Source organism: Staurois parvus, unplaced genomic scaffold (genome assembly GCF_062004578.1).
Source record: "Staurois parvus isolate SC_StPar_1 unplaced genomic scaffold, SC_StPar_1.0 ptg000818l, whole genome shotgun sequence".
Taxonomy (NCBI): domain Eukaryota; kingdom Metazoa; phylum Chordata; class Amphibia; order Anura; family Ranidae; genus Staurois; species Staurois parvus.
In genome coordinates this window covers 729,632-754,992 of record NW_028318614.1, presented here as the reverse complement: position 1 = coordinate 754,992, position 25,361 = coordinate 729,632, and the positions used below count along the sequence as shown (strand labels likewise).

At 40.4% G+C, this 25,361-nt stretch overlaps 1 protein-coding gene across 3 annotated transcripts in view; it reads right to left on the bottom strand.

The window, feature by feature from the left end:
* Window positions 1–5,381: 5,381 nt before the first annotated feature.
* Window positions 5,382–25,361, bottom strand: part of BDNF (brain derived neurotrophic factor) — a 148,553-nt gene continuing 128,573 nt past the window's right edge. For all 3 annotated transcript variants that reach the window (XM_089654955.1, XM_089654956.1, XM_089654957.1), the window contains exon 2: window positions 5,382–6,729. In XM_089654955.1, the coding sequence (XP_089511081.1) occupies window positions 5,962–6,729 (768 nt within the window). In that variant the 3' untranslated portion in view covers window positions 5,382–5,961. The remainder of the gene's footprint in view (window positions 6,730–25,361) is intronic.

The following is a 25,361-nucleotide window of genomic DNA, read 5'->3' as shown; positions in this document are numbered from 1 at the left end:
GCTACTGAATTCTGAACTTATCCATAGCATATATCAATATACAATTTTATATGTATCCACATATGTACATGTATATACATATTCATACATACAAATATTTACAGTCTGGGAGTGTATATATAAATATATATATATATATATTTACTAACATAAATATGTATACACAAACACGCATTGACATGAGTGGGGAACTCCAAGTGTGCTTTTTGTTGCATTTTTTTTTGTCTAGTTTTTTTTTTTTTTTACTGCAGTCCCAGGATGCATAGCAAGATTCTTAAGTATCAGACAGTTTGAGTCTAACCCCATTCTTTGGATGTGCTACCAGCAACTTTGGCGCCCCTTTTAGAAAGTGGATTGTTACAAGGATACAGTTGAAGGCTTGATATATCCCTATGCTGAAATCGATTAGGATTATGTGCAAAGCATGCTAAAAAAAAGAAAAGACCTTGAGTTACTGTTATGGATCTTAAGCCTTCAAATTGCTGTTCATTTGACATACTCTAATGTTCACTGGCATTTGTTTACATTTGTTTGGATATTTGCCACATGCCAAAATAGGCTAAATTGATCCTAGGCCAGAATGGGCTCTTTAAGGCTTGTCTGTGGTCTCTCCCTCCTCTCCAAATAATGGTGCTAATTTATATAAAGTGGAAGGAAACTAGGTTTCTGAGTTACCCATAGCAACCAGTGAGATTACCCATATCAATTCTAATCCAAGGAGATAAAACATAAAAATTGTTTCATTTGAATGGCTGCTGTGGACAACTTAGAGACTTTCTCCAGCTTTATCTTCAAAACTAACTTCTGGTCTCCCTGTTCTTACAGATTCAGCTTGTATGAGAGTAGCTTTGCAAAGTTTTCAACAAGCTTTCAGCAGGTCCGTTGAATCCTTTAAACAGGGGTGTCAAACTGGTGGCCCTCCAGCTGTTGCAAAACTAGAAGTCCCATCATGCCTCTGCCTTTGGAAGTCATGCTTGTAACTGTCAATCTTGCAATGCCTCATGGGACTTGTAGTTTGGCAACCGCTGGAGGGCCGCCAGTTTGACACCCGTGCTTTAAAACATCCTTCAGCTCCAGTTTGGGGAGTGAAAGCACATATTCTAATGGTAGTGCCAACTGTCACTTTAAACAAGTTGTTGCAGACTATAGTAGACATGAGCACTACCTGAAGCTTGATGGAAGCTTGGTAGCTGCTTAAAGTGACAGCCAGCACTCCCATTTAGATCTACATTTATCATTCCCTCCTTGTTGCAAAAGGCTTCAACAAAGGTGCTCCAAGTTCATTGATGTACTTTCTGTACAAAATGCTCTTATACAGGCTGAAGTCTGTGTGAACAAGACCTTGATGCCTTATTCAGTAAAGAATGAATTACGCAGACTGCTAATCCTAAAGATAGGTAACTGTTAGCAACTAGTTACCATCATGCGAATTATAGTTGGTGCTCTTAGTTACTGCACTTAAAGCAGAACTCCAATCTTTTACAGCCAAGGAAGGTGCCATCTTAGTCTCTGTTTGATCTCCATTTGCCATGGTGTTGCACATGTGATCAGTTACAACACCAGCCCTTTGATGGCTTGACAATTCAGTTGAGAGCACAATCAACGTTGACAGTTCTCATTCATGGCATGCATTGAATGTAACTGTTTTGGAAAACCATGAAATCGATGGGTTTAGGTTTGCCCTAAGAATTAGCACTCTGCTCCTTCAACTCTTTATTGAATAAGAATATAATTATGCATTGCTATACATTTTGCCCAGTTTCTAAATTATTTATCAAAAATTCTCTTCTTCTCATATAAGAAATGAAATGGACCTCTAGTGTTTCTTTACTAGATTCATAAGTTTTTAGAAACTGTCAAACCTTATGGCTTTCAGCAGGCATTGCTTCTTATCAAGCAAAATTGGGTAACAAATCACATTTCAGATCCACTTTTTTCACTTATGGACAAAGAGTCACTGAAAAAGAAATTAGTAAAAATGTAATTATACTATGAAGAGGTCCATTAACTTTAAATTATACATGATATTACCCAGTGCAGTTATTTAAGGAGTCTGGTATGTTTCTTTTGAAATATTCCAATGCCTAGAAATTGACATGGTTTGCTCCGTGCTGCATATGAGTGCAATATTGCTATACTGCATGTAAACGGGAAGGTTGCTCCTGTAGACAGGAGGTGTACATGTAAACTGGAAGTATGGTCATGTAAACTGGAAGATAGTTCCTACAATCAGGAAGTAGACATGTAAACAGGACGTTTGGTCATAGAAACAGGAAGTGTGTTTCTGTAAACAGGAAGTGGCCTTTTCAAGTTGAAGGATATTCCTGCAAACAGGAAGTGTACTCCTGTGAAAATGGAAGTCTGCTCTTGTATCATACTTTTTTCTACCTAAAAAAGGAAATCTTATGTTCCACATGTAAATTAATGGATTCTAGTCAAAACAATTTTAAAAAGACATCTTAATGAAAATGCAGCAAATGTTAATACCATTCCTAAAGAGAAAATAAAAGATAACTGTTTATACTGTCCTCCTGGCACTGACTCAGATCATCACTTTGCTGAAGAGCTATGGCTCTTCCCAGCCAACAGTTTTAGGAGTGTTGGATGACTCCACTCTTGTGCAGGGGTGTATTTACCACAAGGCAAACAAGGCACTTGCCTAGGACAGCATTTTTCAAGGGGGCAGCATCTCCCTCCAGACGAAGGGATGAAAAAAGTGACACTCGCACCATGGGAACCAGGTGGGATCCAAGAGAGTCTGGAGGCTGCTTGATGGTATAGATAGAGCCTGACTCTTGTTCCCAGAGTTGTGAAGATGAGTGTCTCTCTATCACTGGGTGAGGGGGGAAGGGGGGTAGTGGAAGGCTCTCCGGGGTGTGGGGCAGGGGTGTTGTTGGTCAGTGTCAGGCTTTCTCCACAGGAGGGGGAAGAGGGGTGGTGTTGGTTGGTGTCTGTGGGGGAAGACGATTTTTTTGTTGCCTAGGGCAGCACAAAACCTAAATACACCACTGCTCTTGTGTATGCTGTGGTTTCATCTTCTGGCCTGTTTCACTACAGGATATAGTAGTGACCTAGATGCCAGAAGGAGAAGGAGAAACTGCAGCCCACAGTAGGGGATGAGTTCTGAGTCTTTGGTGACCATAGATGCTTAGAAAAATGAGAATCCAAGTCAAGCCCTGCTAAGGAGGTAATCATGAACAATCTACCATCAAAGGGAGCTTTTCTAGGAAAAAAATCCCTGTGACCGAGTCTCTTTAAAGTTTCTCTCGGAAGGCTGATGCAGCTGAAAATTAAAATGTACTTTTGCTGGTGCATGGTTGGGAAACAGGCAAATGCTATCTTTCAGAGTTGTAACATTCTACTTTGGATCCAAGTTGATTCCTACACTATGGCACACACATTGAAATTGAATTTTGTTACATAAACATGAAAAACTGTGATTTGCCTATAATCTTGTTTAGAGCTGGGGGAATATGGTAAAATATGTAAATATTGTAATTAAGAAAAACTTGGATTATTCTTAATGGCAAAGAATACTAGGTATTTATGTAGGCACAGCTAAAATCTCTGTCTTCTGAGATTTTATTGAGCAGATGCTGAGTAGTTAGCTATGTCTGATAATATTTTGGATATTGTTGATAATATCTGGCCAATCGCCAAGGTAAAAGGGCAGTAGACTGAATATAGTAAATTAAGGCCTAATTTGTTTTAACAACAGCATTGAATTAAGGTGTTTTTTCTCTACACAACCTCTTCCCCCAGCTCTGTTGTGACCAGGGGCGGACTGACCATTTGGAAACTCGGGCACTGCCCGAGGGCCCGGGGTCAGTAGGGAGCCCCATGAGATGCCCCTGGTACCTTTTTCATAGGCTTTTTTGAGTTTGGGCAAGGACACAGATGCCCCATGATACCCTATTGCCCGGGGGCCCCATGAGTTGTCAGTCCGCCCCTGGTTGTGACTTTTACCAGCTGCATCATAGTTTAACCGCAGTGCCATTGCAGATTAAAATTGGTCTTGCAGCTTGTTTGTACTAGTTGCGGTTATTTGTAAATGGATTCACTTTGTTCCCTGAGACAACCTAAGCAGGAACAAAATGAAGGTCCTGCTATCTCTTGCTAGGGCACTATGGGAGGGACAACCCTTTCATCTTACTCAGTAGTGTGATCTGAAGCAGGGTTTTCACTTTTCACTAGAAGTGGAAGACCCATTTAATTCTTGTTCTTTGGGGGACATATCGTGCAATTTTTTTTTATGGTTATCTAAGATTTCTTTGTGCTGTACGATGAATAGCTTTCATTTAAGTAAGCTGTGCTTTTGGACCATTATTTTTATAGACTATAACGATAACGAGCGTGTTTGCACCAGTAAAGGGAGGCATAGTGCAAAAATTTGTCATAATAATTTGAAGACCCATTTTAGCTTAATGTAAAATCTTCTCAAACTTGTGCATCAGTGTTAGTTATCCTAAATTAATATCAGCCTTTGTGTATGTATTTTTTTGCACCAGATCCTTTCATTTTGTCAAACAGGAAAACAAGAGGGAGCCATCTTCTGCGATGACAATATCCAGCCAATTTATTCTCTCATTAATGGCATAAAATCAAAATGGCTGGCCCCTGAGAGATGAGGGGTCATGTAATATTTTAAATAATGATCTTAAAATTTGAAAGGCCATCTGCCATCTAAAGTTTTCTAAGTTTCTGTGTTTTAATGCTTCTTGCTTACATCTTCTATCTCTATGATGTGCGCATATCATCATATTCATATTTATTGCCACTTTCCCTAGTAACCTGGTAACTACTATATGTCTGATTTGTTTGCTGATTAGCATTAAGAGGACAATGTTACGGGCCAAGGATGCCTAGATCAACAATTCCTAGGCAGCATTTGTATTGCAAATGTCAACAGAATCCAGCAGTAGTCTAGAAATCCTCGTAGATATTCAAGTTCCCAGATCATACAATCTGCAACTTCCTTTGCTATAAGTCTTCTGAAATGTACCGATCTTGCATGAAATACAGAATAGCATACACCGCTGTCATATAGCACACAAAAGCCTGCAAGAAAGAGAAAGCACCATGCCCTCATTCATATCTGAAAAATACAACTCCGTGTCCAATACAGGTCGAAAACGTTCAACATGAACATTGATTTTTTTTTTGTTTTTTTTTTAATTGCCTTGACTTTTTTTTTTATTATTTTTTTTGATCAGTAGTCTGATTCGAGTTTGCAAACACCTTCACAACATACAAAAAATTAAATATTTGTCTGGTTTTTTTTTCTTAGCTAGAACACGTATTCATGACAAGCTCTGCGACTTTTTCAGGAATTAAAAAATAAAAAAAAAAAACACAAAAAAATAAAAATTAAACAGTAGAGCTATAGCAACAGCACCTTGACATTGTTTAATTTAACGCTATCAGAGAAGTTAAAAGCAGTAAACAGATATAATACCGACATGAATAAAGATACTGTCTAAAGTGTGAACGGAATGTTTTGGTTCTTTTTTTTTTATATCTCTTTTGCCTGGATGAAGACAGAGTGTTATCAATTCACAACTGAAGCAGCATGCATGCTTGTCTATAACTTTTTTTTTTTTTTTAATTTTCAACTCTTGGCAACACCAACAAACCACAATGTTATTGAGGAAGGTAATGCAGGCTTATCTCTTAACCTATGTACTGCTGGAGGGGGCTCAGGAAGCATTGCACAGCAATGGAACCCGGGACCCTGCCAGCAGAAAACAGGCAACTTTGTGCGCAGAGGTCATTATTTTCCTTTAGGTTATGGATATGTTCAATAAATAGATTTGTAGAACCACGGTACTGTATAAACTTCATTTATACATGCAGTCCATAAAATTATTTTTGTTTTTTTTTTTACTGAATAATTTACCCTGTTATGTATATATACAAATAGATAATTTTTCTTCTCAATATAATCTATACAACATAAATTCACTATCTTCCTCTTTTAATGGTCAGTGTACATACACAAGAAGTGTCTATCCTTATAAAGCGCCAGCCGACTTTTTTTTTGCTATCCATGGTTAGCGCACGCACGTAAGACTGGGTAGTTCGGCATTGCGAGTTCCAGTACCTCTTGTCGATGCCCCTGCAACCATCCTTCATGTAGCCCATTGGATTGCATTTGGTCTCATAGAAATATTGTTTCAGTTGACCCTTGGGTACTGGGACTTTTTCAAGAACAGTAACTGTTTGTCCTGTCATGTCCACTGCAGTTTTTTTGTCGGCTGCAGTCACCCATTCACTAATACTGTCACACACGCTCAGCTCCCCACGTCGGGCTGGATCTGAGTGGCGGCGCACTCTCATGGACATGTTTGCAGCATCCAGGTAGTTTTTGTACTCCTCAAGGAGAAAAAGCAAAGGGGGCTCCAAAGGCACTTGAGTGCTCAGCATAACTCGGGATGAATACATATCTGAGTCCTTGTTCTCTTCGCTCTGCCTTGTGATCTGTTCCTCCTCTAGGAGTTCCTCAATAACTTGCTCAAAGGTATCCGTCAAGGATGGAAGTCCTCCTCCTCTTGACCCACTCATTGGCCCACCTATGTTTTCCAGAGTACCGTGGGTCCGAAGACCCGGATAGGCCAGGCCACTTTGTCCTCTGACACTGGCTTCTTTCATGGGGGCAGCTTTCATGCAACTGAAGTATGAAATAACCATAGTAAGGAAAAGGATGGTCATTACTCTTCTCACCTGATGGAACTGTAGAAAAAAAAGACAGAAACATGAAAATATTAGAAGACCCATGGATGACTTGTTACTCAAAAAGCAAACAAAAATTGTTTTGTTGGATGCAGTATTGTTAGGGTTGTTGCGAAACATTGGAGTTATCTACCCAGAAGACATCATATGCTGAAAATGAACCTCTCAGGCAACATTAAAAAAAAAAAAAAAATCTATCACTGATACAAAAAAAAAAAACAACAAAAACACAAACACACACACACACACACACACACAAAATTGTACTTACTTATACAGCTTTCATAAGCTGTAAAATTTGATCATTCCCAGGGGCGGACTGACCATTTGGAAACTCGGGCACTGCCCGAGGGCCCAGGGTCAGTAGGGGGCCCCATGAGATGCCCCTGGTACCTTTTTCATAGGCTTTTTTGAGTTTGGGCAAGGACACAGGGGCCCCATGATCCCCTATTGCCCGGGGGCCCCATGAGTTGTCAGTCCGCCCCTGGTTATTCCCCAAAACATAACTAAAGCTATTACAATGAACTGCATCTTAGTCAATCAGGAGGTAGCTTTTTAACAGGATTACGAACAAAATATCAAATGTGCTCAAAGCATAATCAATGTCCATAAATGACTATTAAAGAGAACCTGTCATAGAAGAAATGCCTGATTATTATTGCAACCTTTCTTCTTGTGTTTTATTTTCACCTTTGCTTTACTATTTTGGAAGACATTAAGCTGCAATAGGTAGACAGCCTTTAAAGTTGGTACTCCTGATCTGCATTTTTGTTATTCACCGTTGCACATCAATATAATGCACACAGAATTTCCTATGGTTCTGTAACTCATCAGAAAACTAGGCACTAAGCCTGGCGAATGGGCTCCAGGAGAGTAAAGGTGGGATTTTAAAGTGTGTTCATGGCTCTTTAATTTAAAGCGGCCTTTTAGTATGGTGCCAACCATCTTGAGAAACAATCAGATGAAGACATTTTAGAGAGGAATACTGTGATCTCTGCATAAGAGAAAAATTACCTGAAAGTATTATCCAGTGCTGCCCTGGAAACAAAAAAATCAGACGCCCCCCGCGGAGAGAGCCTGACAGTGACCAACAGCACCCCTCCCCCATCCCCCCCACCCGAGAGAGCCTTCCCCTAACATTCATCCCCCCACAGAGACAGAGAGAAGGACACTCTCCTTCACAGCTCTGAACATCCCTGGAAATGACAGTTGGGCTCTGCATACATCGTCAAGCAGCCCGCAGCCTCTCTTGGATCCCTCCTGGTCCCCATGCCACATATGTCTATTCTTCCAAGAAGCAGTGCTGCCCCCCTAAAAAAATGCCTAGGCAAATGCCTTGTTTGCCTTGTGGTAAATACACCCCTGGTATTACCCTTACACATTACTTGTTTTGCCAATATATGATTAAAGGTGTTTAAAGTGGTTGTAAAGGCTGAAGGCTTTTTATATATTTATGTATTCTATGCATGAAGGTAAAAAAACTTCTGTTTGCAACAGTAATACTTACCTGAGGCTCATCGCGATCCAATGATGTGAATGACAGCCTTGGCTGTTCTGGGTCTCTGCCTCCTCATTGGCTGAGACAGGAAGCGGCAGCCATCAGCTCCCACTGCTGTCAATCACAGCCATTCAGCCAATGAGGAGAGAGAGGGGATGGGATCAAGCCGTGGCTCCATGAATGAATGGATACACGGAGCAGCGGGTGCCCCCATAGCTAGCTGCTTGCTGTGGAGGCACCCGACAGACAGGAGGAGCCAGGAGAACCTGTGGGGGACCCGAGAAGAGGAGGATCCAGGCTGCTCTGTGCAAAACCACTGCACACAGCAGGTAAGTATAGACATGTTTGTTATTAATATAACATTTAACATTTTATAAAAAAAAAAATGAACCATTAGATTCACTTTAATTTATAGCTAAACTGAACGTTAGTTTTGGATGGAGAAGGGAATAATTAAAGGATCTTTCTGGCTTTTTAGCCATCTAAGTCCCATTGGGGAGACTTCCCTTCGCGTCCTTGAACAAACACTGTTTTCAGACTTTTCCTCAGGCAGTCTATATCCTTTGTGTGACACCATAGAGGTGTCCCCATTTGAAGATCTTCCAGGGGCGGACTGACCATTCGAGCACTCGGGCACAGCCCGAGGGCCCAGGGTCAGTAGGGGGCCCCATGAAATGCTCCTGGTACCTTTTTTATAGGCTTTATGAGTGTGGGCAAGGACACAGGGGTCCTATGATCCCCTATTGCCCAGGGGCCCCATGAGTTGTCAGTCCGCCCCTGGGATCTTCCCTTTATTATTGCACCAGTAACAACTCAAACTTTGGAAGTTTCTCTACCTTTCAGCAGTAGGGGCCATGCATACTAGGAAAAATAGAGAATATAAGTCTCCATAACGGGTACAGAGACAGCCATAAAAACCTGATGTGAGTTCTATCTCTCCAGCATTCTATACAAGATTGAAAAAACATTTTGTTTTTGCTTTAAAGGCCTAGAAGTGAGCCAATTGAGCTACCCAGTGCTTTATGGATATTCTGGTATATAAAAATCTGGATCGATTTATTTTTCTCTATTGTCCCCACCAACTATTGACATTTCCAATGTATGCTTTTATCCTACAGCTACAGTCCAAATAATGGTATCGTCATGACACATAGATGTAAGATTATGAGAAAAACTATTATTTTTTTTTCTTACAAATAAAAAAAAAAAGAGAAAGATTTAGAGGAAAGCGGTAGAGGCAGGCGACACATACATCGGTTTCATGACATTTTCTATCAACTTAGCTGCAGCAAATCCGCGTTCCATTATCTTCTGTTTACTTAGTAACCTTCTACAAGATGAAACATTGCATTTATTGAGAGAAACCTCCTGCCCCTATAATTATTATATCACAAGCTCAGCTCCATTACAGAAGATCTCATTCCCACCATCGGATAGAGAGTGAATCCGGTACAAATATTTACTGTTGGATTTATACCCAGGAAGAGATAACCTAAGAGCTTTCTGGAGCAAATGCTACACGTCAGGAGCAGTATAGAGATTCAATTTTTAATGAGCTCTTGATTCTGTGAAAAGCTTTGTAAGGGCATTATGGGAAATGTTACCAGGCAACTGCAACCAAGCTATAGTAACACATTCCAAAACTGACTTTTATAAACGTCGCTGTAGTGGAATGTGAGAATCCACAACACTTTCTTCTATTGTTGGCAAAAAAAAAAAACTTTTTACAAAACAGCTCCGTGAAAAATTTGTGCTGAAATACATAAGATAGAATATGATCAAATATGGATTGATTATATTAAAGAACTGGTAAGCCTAAAGGGGTTGAAAACCCTTACCTATACCCAGTGAAGTTACCAGCCTCAGGTAATACACAGAGATGAAATACATCCTCCTACATAAAGGTGTTCATGTTTCTCTGCAGCCCTCTCTTCTCTACAGCTATTTAAAGTGCAGAATTTATACAGCTTATCTGAGCTTCGAGAAAGAAGGGGGTGGGGAAATAAATTTACTCTCTGCAGATCTCAGTGAGGAGAGCTCTGGGAACTGATTGAAGGGAAAGGACACCCCCCCTTCACACAGCACTCAAGAACAGAGCTGAGGCTATCAATCAGAGGCTGTGTGTTGAAGCTCCATCCCCTGTCACATTTTTTCTTTTGGTGTCAGAAGTGACTCATGCAGAGGAATGAGGCTTAGTGGTTGATTTTCTAAATCTGGAGAGTGCAAGCTCTGCATATAAACCAAAAGGTTAAAGATATTGGTGCTGGAGAGAGAGGAAAATTTAGAGTCCAATTTATTATGAGGGATTAGTCCGTATATTACAGTATACTCGGCAACATCATGAGGCAGCACCCTAAGAGTAAAGCTGGACTCTGATATGGAAGAGAAAAGAAGAGAGGGGCGCCAGACTGTGCTATTAAAATATCTGTTAATACTGCACTTAAATGATTGGGTAACTCACTAGATGAAAGTGGGTCAAAGGCATGTGTCTCAAGAGTAGACGTCGTCCTGGTGGAAACCCGGAGGCAGAAGGGGAAGGTGCATGGACATCTGGGGGCCAAGGCTGTGGAGGAAGCCAGGTTTCCTGATTCACATCGTATCTCGATCAGCATCCCACGGCTGTGTTGAAAACCCCCAGAGGTCTGACGAAGAAGTAGTTGCTTTGAAACGCGCTACCACCCTCTCCTTGTGGCATTACGCTTACGTGGTGATGTCATATCCACCCGGCAGCCATCTGCATTCCAGCCTGGTTTTCAACACAGCCACAGGACGCTGGTCGAGATACAATGTGAATCAGGAGACCTGGCTTCCTCCACAGTCTTGGCCCCCAGATGTCCATCCACTATGTTTTATAGTAGAAAGTAAAAAAATTGCTTTTCTTTTTAAAAATGTTTAGTCTTTTTTCGTTTATATCACAACAAAATAAAAAAAAAATGGTGATCAAATACCACCAAAAGAAAGCTCTATTTTTGTGAAGAAATTATATAAATTTTGTTTGGGTACAGCGTTGCATGACCGTGCAGTTACCAGTTAAAGAAACACAGTGCTGTATAGCAAAAAATTGTTTGGTCATGAAAGGGGTAAAATCTTCCACAGCTTAAGTGGTTAAATAGCCTTTTTGGCTTGTGGTGCTCAGATGCAGTGTAGTTCTGCTTTCAAATTGATCTCTTGTGCCAAAATGAGCATACATTTGCTTGTGAAACTTACAATGAACCCGCAAGCAAAAACCCCTAAGATAGAATTCCACCTTTCAAATCACTTTAAATAGTTTGTTTGAGCTAAACTGGCCCAAATTAACTTTTTCCATTACATAATGGTGTGGCTGCTGTGAGTGCTGTAATATATTGTAGCAGCATTAGCTGCATACAGTAAGCAGTGGAAGACTTCCCTTCTGTTTTGGATTTAAAAGGAGTTGGGCTAAGGGCATCACAGCCAATCAGGAGAAGCCTTGTATTTAATTTAATGGAATACAAGCTTCCTTTGATCTAACATAGGTGGAAAGCTTGATGTCATCCAGCTGCCAAACCACCTTGGCCAAATAATTTACATAATTTATACAAAGTAAAAAGTGTATATTTGTTAAACACTGCTGCAATAAGTACCAGAAACATGTTTATATTAGCTCTGCATCTTCCCACACACACCAGCATGCAGAAAGATAGGCCTGAAGCAAAAGAAAAAAAAAATAAGCGAAGGGCAGACATGACGGGCTAACAGGGGAATCAAGGAGATACAGGATTAATCTAAGAAGAGATATTTGAATAGGAGGTCACATACCAGGAATGATTGGATGGAATGCTGGGAGGGGTTGCAGGGGTGGTTGGGCAAGCATCTTCTTTCTGCAAGCAGTGGGAAGACATCGGATGGAAGAAGCTTCCCACCCTTCCCACCTGAGGTCTGTTTGGTTGTGGTCAGTAGTACAGTAGCTTGGTGGGTGGGGTCTTTGGAGACGTTCTAATTCTACTGTGATACTTCAGTGTAAGGACCCATCTATGGTATGGCGTCCTCGGTGGTATCCTAGTTAACAATGGGTTAACTGGGAATTGTGGACATGGAAGTGTCGGCGGAAAGTTGGGTTTGTCCCTGAGCCAGTGCGTTGTGGCTGGGAACCACTAAGTGTTTCCGCTGATGAACTGTGGTTGGTTCTTTAGGGTCTACAAAGATTGGCAACCTTGGTTACTAGTGTTATGATCCTTATTATGTTTCTGTTTAAAGGAATGTTTATATTGTTGTTGGTTAATAAAGGGCTGCTATGGCCAATTTCACTCCAAATTCAAGTTGGACTATTTATTCCAGGTATATGCAAAAGAGGGGATATGGGGGGTCATAGCAGTCCTTTTGGTGAAAGAGTGAGGAAATCTGTTGTGCTCAAGTCAAGTGGACAGATAAATAAGCAAAAGATTTAATTGGATAGCGATGTCAGCATAACACTGCTTGTTCACCATCATCATCATCAAATGATAGGGATGGCAGAGGGCAGGTGACCAAGAAAAGCAAAAACTCATTTTTCTTCCGAGTCATCCTCATTAGATAGGTTAGTATAATTTTTAGGATTGTGGGCAAGAGAAAGAATTGAACTGTACACATGGAGGACACTTGCAGCTATAATGGTTAGGAAGGATATGCTTGAGAAATTGATGAGTTCATGATTTTTCCTTCAAGTTATACTTTATTAAAATTAAGTAAATAACCGTTTTCCTCTAGACATGTGCGATTTGTTCCATTTTTGGAGAATTGGATGTATACAAATCTCCAAATGGACACAGAAACGAATGGCAACGAATCCGAAAAAAATTCTAACAAATTTATCAAATGCATTTGTTCCATTCGGATGACAACATATGATGTGATAATAGTTCGGGCTCATGGGGTAAAGAATTAAATTTTTTAATTTGTTTGATAATTTAGATTCGGAAATATGAATGGATCCAAATTTAATTCGTAAATTTGGTTGCACGTGACGCCAGTCGATATTGTTCGATCAGCTCATGCCATTTCTCTTGGTGGGTTGGACTAGCATCCAAGAATATTGCATCCATTGGATTTGTTAATCTATTAAATATATAGCAATCTTCTAGAAAAATTGCACAATTTTTCTCAAATCCTCCTGGACCAACGAATATACAAAATGAATGCTGAAGATATGAAAGGAATTGCAAAAACAGATCAGGTCAATGAAACAAATATTATGAAACAAAATTCTTTAAATGAACTAATAAATCCGAAATGAAAATTTCTGGCGTGCACATGTCTATTTTCCTCCCGCACTGCAAAGACATGCTGGTAGGTTAATTGGCTCCTGTCTAAACTGGCCCTAGGATGTGTATGTATGAATGTGAGTTAGGGACCTTCGATTGTAAGCTCCTTGAGGGCAGGGGCTGATGTGAATGTGCAATATAAATGTAAAGCACTGTGTAAATTGATGGCATTATACTGTATAAGTACCTGTAATAGTAACTCTAACTTTTATTTTCAGTACCAAAACTAGAGTACTATTACTTGTTCATAACAATGCATCAAAAAACAAATCAGGCACATATTGTCATCGCTGTTCCCTCTGCAGATTTATCATAGAATTTAGGGGGTTTCCTGCCATTCACCTTTCTTCACATCTAAACAGACAGACTGATTGTAGGCAGAAGATTCTCTGACCTGACCCCGAATCAAGAGTCAGATCTCTAGCTTATCTCAATGTGGGTGTATTGAGTGCGTAGCATGTGCTGACACTCCCAAGAACAATGCCTTCATTTTACATGCATAATAGCCCGTAGGCAGGCATTAATAGGACAGTGCTTCACCCCTTCTTTGTCACAGAAAGTGATACTGTTTTATGTGTAGATGCGTGATACTAAACTGTGATGAGGATTCGTGATTCACAAAATCAGCAGGGAAAATCTAGACAAAAGTACCAAAAGAAGTTCTTACAACAAGGCTCCTTGTATTCAGTGTCTGCCGACTGGCATTTTTCTTAGCGTCTTGCACTTGTTTAGAATGACTGCATCAGTGACTCACTGATGTAACGCTGGTGAGCTGGGGATATTTTTATCTTACAAAATATTAAAAGCATGTATGGAACTCTTTACACCTCCATAGCGCTGCCAGGGACATAGAGAAACAGATATGGATTTATAATTATGCAAACTGTCTACAGCAGACACAGGAAGAAAAAAAACAAACCTAACTTACCACGACAGACTCAATAAAAATACGGCTCTAGGCAAATCTGAATTTGGGACCAACCTACATCATCACTGTCCCTCTTTTGGAACCAAATCACTTTGTACCTCTGTTCTGATGTATAGAGGACTATTATTTAAACACCATGAGTGGTATAAAACGCTAAACCCTACACCCTCTAAATTATTGCATTTAGTAAAAACGAAAGTGGTGAAAAAAAAAAACAACACACTTGTGGGTCTAACCAATCAAATTTTGCATATTACATTTTTCATAGTCCATGTCAGAGGTGCACAAAGTAATATCAAATCCAGGAGCCAGTCTATCCAGCCCAGAAGCAAACAGGATTTTTGAATTAAGCAGTCAGCCTATCGAACTGGGAAGCCAAGAGGATTTTTTTTCATGAGCCAGCTCTATTGACAACCAGATAAACCTCAAAAATTAGACACCAGATGTAATTTTTAAGGCGCATTGGCTATCCGACTCCTGAGATTTGTCCAGCCCTAATCTATCAATTTCATTCTGATAGAAAGTCCCACAAGATCCAAAAAAAAACTTTCACTCAAGATATAGTTATTCAAAATGGTCCACATGTCATTAATTGTGGGCTCTTATCCCAACCAAGAAAAAAGACAAGTGGACACATGAGCAAATGCCTCAGCCATTTTCATTTCCAACCTCCCTTTCAGCAGAGATCAGGTAGGTATCTATTTGTGGAACACTGCACCCCAGAGTGGAGATAAGATTTAACTTTTAGAGGCAGCTCTCTGTCAACAGGAGGTGTCCCACAAGGTCTCTGGAATAGTCTGTAGAATGTTTTAAAGTAGCATTCCAGTCAAAAGTATAGCTAAATTATTATTATTATTATTATACAGGATTTATATAGCGCCAACAGTTTGCTCAGCACTGTACATTATAAAGGGAGACAGTACACGAGGCAGTACAGTAACAATAAGATTCAATACACGAGGGGTTCGAGGGCCCTGCTCCTTGGAGCTTACAATCTAGGAGGGAGGGGATAGTGGTACAGGAGGAAATAGCTGTGGGGGATGAAGTGATAGGAAGAGTGGAGGAGTTCAGTAATTAGCTGAGGGCGGGGTAGGCTTCCCTGAAGAGATAGGTTTTCGGAGTGCGCCGAAAGGTGAGGAGAGTAGGTGAAAGTCTGATGGATTGGGGTAGGGAGTTCCAGAGAATGGGGGAAGCCCTGGAGAAGTCCTGGAGACAGGCATGGGAGGAGGAGACCAGGGAACTAGAGAGTAGGAGGTCTTGTGAGGAGCGGAGAGTACGTTTTGGGTGGTATTTGGATACCAGATCGGTGATGTAGTTTGGGGCAGTATTATGAACAGCTTTATAAGTCAATGTTAGCATTTTGAACTTTATCCGTTGGGCAATCGGAAGCCAGTGGAGGGATTGGTAGAGGGCGGTGGCGGATACGGAGCGGTTAGTAAGGTGGATGAGTCTGGCCGCAGCATTCAAGATAGACTGGAGCGGGGATAGCCTGCAGTGGGGTAAACCGATGAGGAGGGAGTTACAGTAGTCAAGGCATGATATAATGAGGGTGTGAATGAGTTGCTTAGTGGTTTCCAGGGTTAGGAACAGACGTATTTTGGAGATGTTATGGAGGTGAAGTCTGCATGAGTTTGTCAGCGAATGGACCTGGGGCTGGAAGGACAGATTGGAGTCTAGAATGACACCTAGTACTCTGGCATGAGGGGAGGGACTGATGGTGGTGTTGTTGGTCTTGATGGAGAAGTTGGGGGGGGCGTGAGCTGAGGGGAAGACTAGGAGCACAGTTTTGGACAGATTTAGTTTGAGGAAGTGGAGTGACATCCAGTCCGATATGTTGCTCAGTAGGCTTGTGATACGAGCGGAGACTAAAGGGGTGAGGGGTAGAGAGATAGATTTGCGTGTCATCGGCATAGAGATGATAGTTGAAACCGTGAGAGTGTATCAATTGGCCAAGGGAGGAGGTATAGATGGAGACGAGAAAGGGCCCGAGGACAGAACCTTGAGGGACCCCAACAGAGAGGGGGAGTGAAGAGGAGGTGGCAGGTAACACTGAAGGAGTGCTGTGATAGATAGGAAAAGAGCCAGGAGAGAGTGGAGTCTCTGAGGCCAAGAGAGTGTAGTTGTTTGAGGAGGAGGGGATGATCAACCATGTCGAAAGCCGCGGAGAGGTCGAGGAGTAGGAGCACTGAATAGTGGCCATTAGCTTTGGCGGGTTAGCAGGTTATTGGTGAGTTTGAGTAGGGCAGTTTCGGTGGAGTGTAGGGGGTGGAAGCCAGACTGTAGGGGATCAAGGAGGTTGTTGTCAGTGAGGTGGGAACTCAGGCGATTATAGACTAAGCGCTCTATATAGGTATATTTACCTATGCTGAGGGTGCTCCAGTCCGGTCACGTGATGGTTCCCATCACCTCAGAATAGGTAAGTGTAGACATCTTTCCTTTACAGGGTAATTAGAATAGGCTTAGAATGAGGGTAGGATTTGACTGGAATGCTACTTTGAGGATGAGAGTTCCACAAAACTTGAATGAGTCCAGTAATGATTTTATTTTTCATCAAACTAATAAAAAATCCAACATGTTTTGGAGGTTCTGCATTCCTCCCTTCATCAATCTGGCAACTGATGTTGTCCATATTGTTTTACAATTGTCCAGCACAATTTTGAACTAATTTTCAGCTCTGAACCCTGAAGAAGGGGGAATTTTAAACCCCCATCTTCCTTCCATGCTTCTTCAGCAGAAATCAGATGACTCAATAGGAGCAGAATCATATAACTATCTACGGTGGGGTCTGAAACAGGTCTACGTTAAAGTGGACCCTTCTGTTACTTTACAATTCTACTTGGCAATATACACCAACAATATCATTTTTCACAAACCTCTACTAATTATCATTTAAAAATAGTCCAGAGGCTTGGAGCTCAAACCGATTGGCCCATGTTTCTAAATAAGCCATATGATTTAAAAGGCTTCAGTATAGGACAGAACTAAATTTGTTTAATTGGAATCTTCTACTAAAAATGAACATTTGCACAGTTCACTAATTAGATAAATAAAAGATGTTCATGCCAAATTTGTCCGTGTCCGTTTTCACATTACAGAGTATTGCTAATTTTACTCTACACACAGTTATTTGGACTAATTACCTTCTATTTGGCTGCCATTAAAAAAAAACTGTCATAGGAAAAGGATATTCATAATATAGCTAAAACACGAGCAGGTAAGAATCTACAATAAAGTGTGATGAAAATCCTTGCAATATATTGAGCAGAATTGAAAACCAATCTCTAGATTCTTTCTTAGAAACTAAGGTTTCTAAGTTCCTTATATAAAGTGGGGTTGATTTACTAAAGAAAAATAGACTATGCACTTTGCAAAGTGCAGTTGCACTCTGCAAATGCAACTGCTCCAGAGCTTAGTAAATGAACAGAAGCTCTGATGACTTCCATCATCTAGTCATATGCAAGCAAAAATACTCTTATTTTCCTGGCATGTGATTGGGTATTCTTTGCAAAGTGAATCTTTACCTCATTTACTAAGCTCTGGAGCAACTGCACTTGGAGAGTGCAACTGCACTTTGCAAACTGCATAGTCTATTTGCCTTTAGTAAATCAACCCCGTTATCTTTCCACTTGGTAAACTTTTTGACCTCTGTAGATCAGATTTCACTTTTCATTTATTCGACTACTTTAAACTGCTGTAAATGAAAAGTGATTGGCTGTTAAGCACTTCTGCACATTATTGCTTTTTCCAATGCGTATGTTTGTAAATAATTAATGTTTTGGAGTGATGACTAAATCAGAAAAATAGAATGCTTGATAACATAAGAAGAAGAATCCATTAATACTAAGGTATTCATTATAGGAATGTGGCAATAATTATAAATAATTTCTTGATAGCCAATGCCTATATTTGGAAAGGCCATTAACCTTAAATTAGCTTTAGAAAGTTTGTATCTATATCTTGGATGCCTTTTATAGCTTACACATAAATGTTTTTTTGTGGCCTTATCAGAAGAGGATGTGATTTATTCCCACTATTTATACACCTAATGGTTTAAATATTTTATAGCTTGTAACAGTATGTTCAGAGGTTCTCCAGGGCACTATTTTATGTCCAAATTTGACGTTTTACAAAACCCTCTTGTGGTAGAAGATGGATGGGATGGCAGCCAAAGACACAAGTCAGTGCTAATACAAACAGATAAGAGGACTAATATAAAAAGTATTGCAATTATTTCTTGAAAGGCACATAAGGATAGATCATGCACACAATAATATTCTAACACACACACACAAACACACACACATACATATATAGTAATATAACTCCAGAAAAAAAGGTTTCTTATTGTTGTGGATAGCGTACTGTAAGGTTAGAGCTTCTGTGAGAATCCTACTGCTGTATTTTTTGTTTGTGGAGAATTTTTCTAAGTTTCAGCTATGTCACTGGGATAGAAATTGAGGGGAACTCTCCCCACTGAGACAAAGCCCTAAAAAAAAAGAGTTTTAGGGCTTGTTTACATGTGCAGCCATCATTACCACCCCCAGCAAAGTGATCTGCAGTGAATCACATTTCAGAAGAGTCTTGATATTACCCCTTCTTGCCATTGAAAGCCTCCTGCACCATTCCATAATTGCATGTATTACACATGGTTACTGCTTTTAGTTTCTTTTTGCCATCTGCGTCTCATAAGGGAGACTTCCCTTCACCTCCTGTCTTGTAAATGTAACTGGAAGCAAGAGAATACCTTTCCAATGTGAGGGAAAGTCCCTACTGGACAGCTGTCACTGGAAGTTACAGTTGTCACTGTAAGAAGATTTCTCCTCTATTCCATATCTAGTAGCATCTCAAGACTTTGGATTTACCCTCACTTTCATTCATGGTGACACTGTTGATCAGAACAGTCAGGGAAAGTAAATCTTCCCAATAGGGACACAGGCAGCAAAAAAACAAGAGACCACTAGAAACCAACAAATCCTCCATCAAAGAAGTGCTAGGCTCAGTAAAGTAAAAAAACAGAAGGCATCCAAATGTCTTGCTAGTTCTAATTGTAGATTGGGTAAGGAAGGTTTACAACTGTTGGGGAGTTTAGTTTTTTTTATCTGTGGTGGTAACTGCCATCATTGGGACACAAAGTTAGAGGAAGTCTATGTTTTTACTGGAATAGGAGTAGAGGGGAGCTCTTCCAATAGGAACATGTGTTCTGGTGACAACTGTCTATTATGGACTTTTCCCTCCCTTTGAGGAAATTTCCTCTCACATTCTGTTTTGTTTCAAGGCCAAGAAATGAATGGAAATCTTCCCAAAGGAGTCACAGACAGTAATAAAAACCCAGTGAAGGTTCCATAGCTTTGCCATTCTATCCATGTTTTAAAAGTCCTACTTTTAGCAAAGTGATGTTTCTTCTTTCTCCTCCTCTTGTATTTAAAATAATGCATCATTCAGAGAGAAAAAGCACTTTATTTCATCTAGTTAGACAGCTATCGCTTTAACTCTCTTGAAATACAGCAATAACTAAAGTAGGCAAAGGAGGGTTGATCTCAGCCTGGAAATATATTTGCATTGCAAATACTCACACATGAATGCAATCAGATATTTTAAAGTCATAGGTTTCATTCAGCTATATGTACAATAAAGGCTAAAATAATATGAATATCTAAAATAAAACAGCTTTAATTCTTATCCACACAGGAGTACAGTAGAAAAAAATAATCTTGCTTGTTGCTAAGGGTAGCTGCATTTTCCATAGACACTGAAGTTTGCATTATCAAATAAGAACAATGCCGACCACCAATTGTTAAGAAGCTAGAAGGGTAAACAAAATACCAGTTGGAAGTCTTGGATATGTGGCAAGATAACTGAAAGAAAATCAGACTAAAATTAGTACTCTATTTCTGTTAAATCCCAACTCCAGAAATCAAACACAATCTGTTTCTGCAATGGGGACCCCCATACTGCAAGGGTTAACTGCTTGTTCAGTCTAGGGGTACAGGGATATGGTGTAATACTTTCCTTATTCTTCACTCCAGGATCCCTGTAGTGGTGTGACTGGTCCCATGAAGCATCTTCTCTAAGGTGCTCCCGGTTGCAGTCGTACTCCTGCCTCCTCTACATATGGTACAGGAATTGTATGTGATGAAGCAGATGGACCACCCATAGCCTGGAGTACCAGGGGGAGAGTGGGAGAATGCTGGAGCCACTCAGAAAGGTGGTAAGTTGCCTTTATTGTGCAATAACCTGTCCAGCTATCCTGACTACTGTTTACTTTTGAGCATCTCCAGAGATCTCATAACTCCTAATTCCTCCAAAACTCCCTTTTTCTTAAAGCTGACTATGTATGGTTCTCTCCAATTCCCCTCTTTTGTTTTTCTAGTTATCTATGTTAATGCTTCCTTCTGTTCTCATTCTAAGGTCATGGTCTTCCTATACCCAGAGGAGGCCTTTACATGCCAGCTAAGGTATATTGCTTATACTCACAATGTCTAAGAACATTTTAGATGTGCAATGGATCTTGAATTTTATAAAGACTTATTTGACTAGAGAAAAGGTGAAACACATTATAGAGGGTTGGCCTTTAAATGGTGCATCATTCTAAATTAGTGTACAGCAAAGTTAAAGAAAAATGTCATCTTTAGTGAAACTGTCCTTTATTAGCACCCCCCACCTCTTTACTGAAGTGTACCCGGGATAATACTTATCTTCCTCTTCAATCCAGCGATCTTTCTTCTGGCAAGGTCCTGGATAGCTCCTGTTCATACTGCACAAGTGCTGGTGCACCATTTATTCCTGCATATTATCCCAGGTGAGCTGTACCCAGGGATATAGGAGTATTTATTAGAGGGCAACTTTACTAAAGGTGAAGTTTTCCTTTAACCCTTTGAGAACCGTAAGATTTTGGAACGCCAAAAGAATCAATTTTTTTTGTTTTTAAAGTTCGTACACTTCAGTTGCTGTAACTAAGCCATTTCATGAAATAATTGGCAAAAAGCTGGATCCATTTGTTGTTTGTTGATAAGAACTAATATTTTGACTCAAACCAAAAAAAAAAAAAAAAAAAAGGAGAGTTTTAAGTTCTTAATCAGATGATACACGCAATTAAAAACATGGGACAAATACGTCCCTTGGTCCTCAAAGGGTTAAGGCCATCCACATTCCACCACTGGAGCTTTCAGAAACTTGCTTATAAAAGGACTAACTTTCATGTGCTATCATCCTTAGCTCAACAGATACTGCCTGTTCTGACATCATGTCTAAATTCTAAAACACATTTCCAAGAATTGTCTGAAGTTATTTATTTCTCCAGCCCACATTCACTGCTTAATATGACTAGATGCTACAAGTTCTCACATGGTATTCACGACAAGGACAAAAGGATCACCAAGGATCAATGAGCAACAAAAAAAGCATAGATGATTCATTGACTGTATTGACATCATGAGTAGATGTTTAAGTCCACAAAAGGACTTCTTCTATTTACACGAATAAAGAAAAAGAAACAGAGACTAAGACAAAACAATGACCAGATTAGTGATGCGGGATTACTAATTGGTGGTAATCAATGTTACTTTCCTTATCTGGAAATTACTTTCTCTGAAGAATATTATGCTAGGGGCAAGGAATATACTAATGGGTATTGATAATGCCATTTGGTCTGGGCTGTCATTAGTGTGGAATGCTGTGCTGCTGCAGAGGAGGTCAAGTATATGACTGTCTTGCCTGGTAGGGGTGCCTGGATCACAGAAACTGGCTAAACAGAATTATATATTTTGGGGAGGTAAAAAAAGTTCCCATGTATTTATTTCCACTGTGTGTTTAAATATTTGTCTGGGGAGTTCATCTTATTTAACCAAGTATAATCTTTCATTTGAGTGCAGCAAATGTTATTGTTATATATTTAGCAACTCTTTAGCATGACTTTATTTAAACAGATGATTATTATGTATTATCTAGGTTACAGAGAGTCCCATGACTCCTCTTCGTGGTCCAATACTGGCTTTAATATCAAATGTTCAGAGGTGGAGATTCAAGACACATATGAACAAAGAACAAATGACCAGTGTGCTTCGATATTGGTACCCTTCTTCTGCTCCCCCCAGACAATTTTACCTTTGTGTCTAAGGCAGTGGTTCTCAACCTTCCTAATGCCGCGACCCTTTAATACAGTTCCTCATGTTGTGGTGACCCCCAACCATAAAATTATTTACCCATTAATTATAATTCATGAAGTGTCATTTTACCTCCAATACTGCTGCTTTTAACAGAGTAGCTGCTTTCAACACAGAAGCTGCTTTCTACACAGTAGCTGCTCTTTACACATCGGAAATATGTGTTTTCCGATGGTCTTAGGCGACCCCTGTGAAAGGGTCATTCGACCCCCTAAGGGGTCGCGACCCACAGGTTGAGAACCACTGGTCTAAGGGTTTGTTCACACCATGTCAGTTGAGTTGCATTGATTTGCATAGATAAACATACGCTCAATGCAAAGGCACATAGATAACATTTTTTCTATGTGACCTGTTCACACCATGAAGCTGAGTTAAAGGGGAACTTTGCCCCCAAAAGCTCCCCCATGCTCTTCAACTGTTGACACAACTTTTTTTCTTTTTGTGAGCATGTACTCCCATCCTCCCCTCTGATGATGTGCTATGCACGAAAGGCCTAAGGAGGAGCTGACAGAGCGTGACGTCATTGCCGCCAGAGCCACAAGGAAGCCCGGCGGCCATCTTTAATAAGGGGCATTTGTTTTTTGCCTCCTATTTGGAGCTATTAAGCCTGCAGATTACCCCTAATACATCCAGTACCCAGAGGAGGGAGCACCTGTCCATCCTTAAGGGGACCTCTGGACCCAGCAGATTACCTTACTGCCCTATGCTTGATGACCATAAAGTAGAAGGAAGCTCACCATCCACCCATCCTAGAGATCCTTGGTGGTTATAAATTTACATGCGCATTACCTATCCACTCCCGGTGAGTGCGCACTTTTACCATTGGTTCCTGTCACAAGTCCATTTAAATATCTGCTGTTTATTTTATTATTGAACTATTGATTATTTATATTTCATAACATTGACGTACATTACTAATTATCCGTTTACACATTTATGATTACATACTACCGCTGCACTTTATATATTTCTACTCCCATCCTCTACCTGCAGCCTCTTTGGACATATCACAGGTCTCAGGAGGCTGCGGGACCATTCACACCGCTCAGTGCAGCTCCCACAAGAGTAGTGGAGAACTGGCTGTGAAGCTGCAAGGAGTTACTGCTGGCTCCCCACAGCTTGCATGGTGGCACCAGGGACCTAAAGACCGAATGAAGAACTGGCCCAGGTGAGGATTGTGCTGGATCCCTGGACAGGTAAGTGTCCTTTTATTAAAAGTCATCAGCTACAGGATTTGTAGCTGCTGGCTTTTAATTTTTTGGTGGGGGGGGGGGGGGACTGAAGGACCTCTTTAAGGTGGGTTACGGTACATTGTGTATAAATTTAGACGTGCTACATTTTTACGCAACGCACCTCACTACATCCATTGCAGCACATAGCGGTGCTTAAAGTTGAATAAAGCATCTTTTTGTGACACTTCAACACAGTTAAAAAAAGAGAAAAATAAACAGCGTAATGCATTACAAGAACACATTGCACCGCCCCTCACTGCCCTACACATCGTATACCCGAGCACATTTTTACCACATGCTTTAGCATGCAAGCTGGTGTAAATGAACACTTATAGTAATTGCAGCCCCGAATGTAATACTATCTCCATGTGAACTATACTTTGCTGTAGTATTGTGTATGGCTGATGGGTACCTACCATGTAGAAGAGGCGATGTGCAGTATATACTTCAGTGGAGGAGCCCTGGTGCATAGAAATGAACACTTCTGCTCCTTTCTTTTGAATACTCATGTCTACTATATGATTTCTAAATTCTAAATGGTTGTGTTTTCAATTTTCTCTAACTTTTCCCACCACCCATTAAATCCATGTGGCAGAGTAAATATGAAGCACACATGTTAAAAGCAAATCTCCACAACAGAATCTGCTTATGAATCGTAAAGGATGTTTAACTCTCCTGAAGATATATTTCTGCATTGCACGCAATCATACTGCTAATAATGTTGTATTAAAAAAGGGAAAGCATCGACCCTTGTCTTAAAGTGTTACTAAACCCACAACAGTAAAATCAGTCTGTATATGCAGTAAAGGAAGCTTGTTATACACACTGCAGAACCTAAGGGGTTAATCTTCTGTGTAAAAAGGCTGTTTGATCCTGGCTTCTCTGATCCTCCCCTTCTTTTACTGTCCCCAATCCATCTGCTGATAGTAGAGAGCTCTAGCAGTCACTCTGCACATGCTCAGTTTAGTGTGTATTGTCAAAGAGTTTTTTCTTTGGGAGGGTGCATGCGATCAGCACAGGCCAATCAGCACTGTTCAAACGGAAGGTCAGGGGTAATGCAGCCTCACAGGACAGTCAGAGGAGAATACAAACTCCTTCTACAAGCTTTAAACAGTGCTCAGCTGGACACTGATAGAAGTCACAAGACTGCTATATACTGTACTGCTGATGAGAAAGGGTATTTAGCAGTTTATATTCACTAAAATAATTGCACTTCCATGTTCTGTGTACTGTGGGGGACCAGATATAGTGAATGTAGGGTCCTGGGAGACCAGATATAGTGAATGCAGGGTCCTGGGTTTAGTAACACTTTAAGCTAACAAAAATCTAAAGGCATTATACACTTTTAAATGTTGTTTTAACTAAGTATTAGTGTAGTTACATTCCCTATGATGTTGGTCTTAAGCCCCATTCACACTTCGCTGCAATTCTGCCTGTACTTCCAAATTACATGGCAATTGCTGCAAAACGAGCAACACGTGCTTGGGTGCAATTATTCTTGAATCACACCACAAAGGCGATGTGATTCTGCTGCAATTGTCATGTGACAGGATC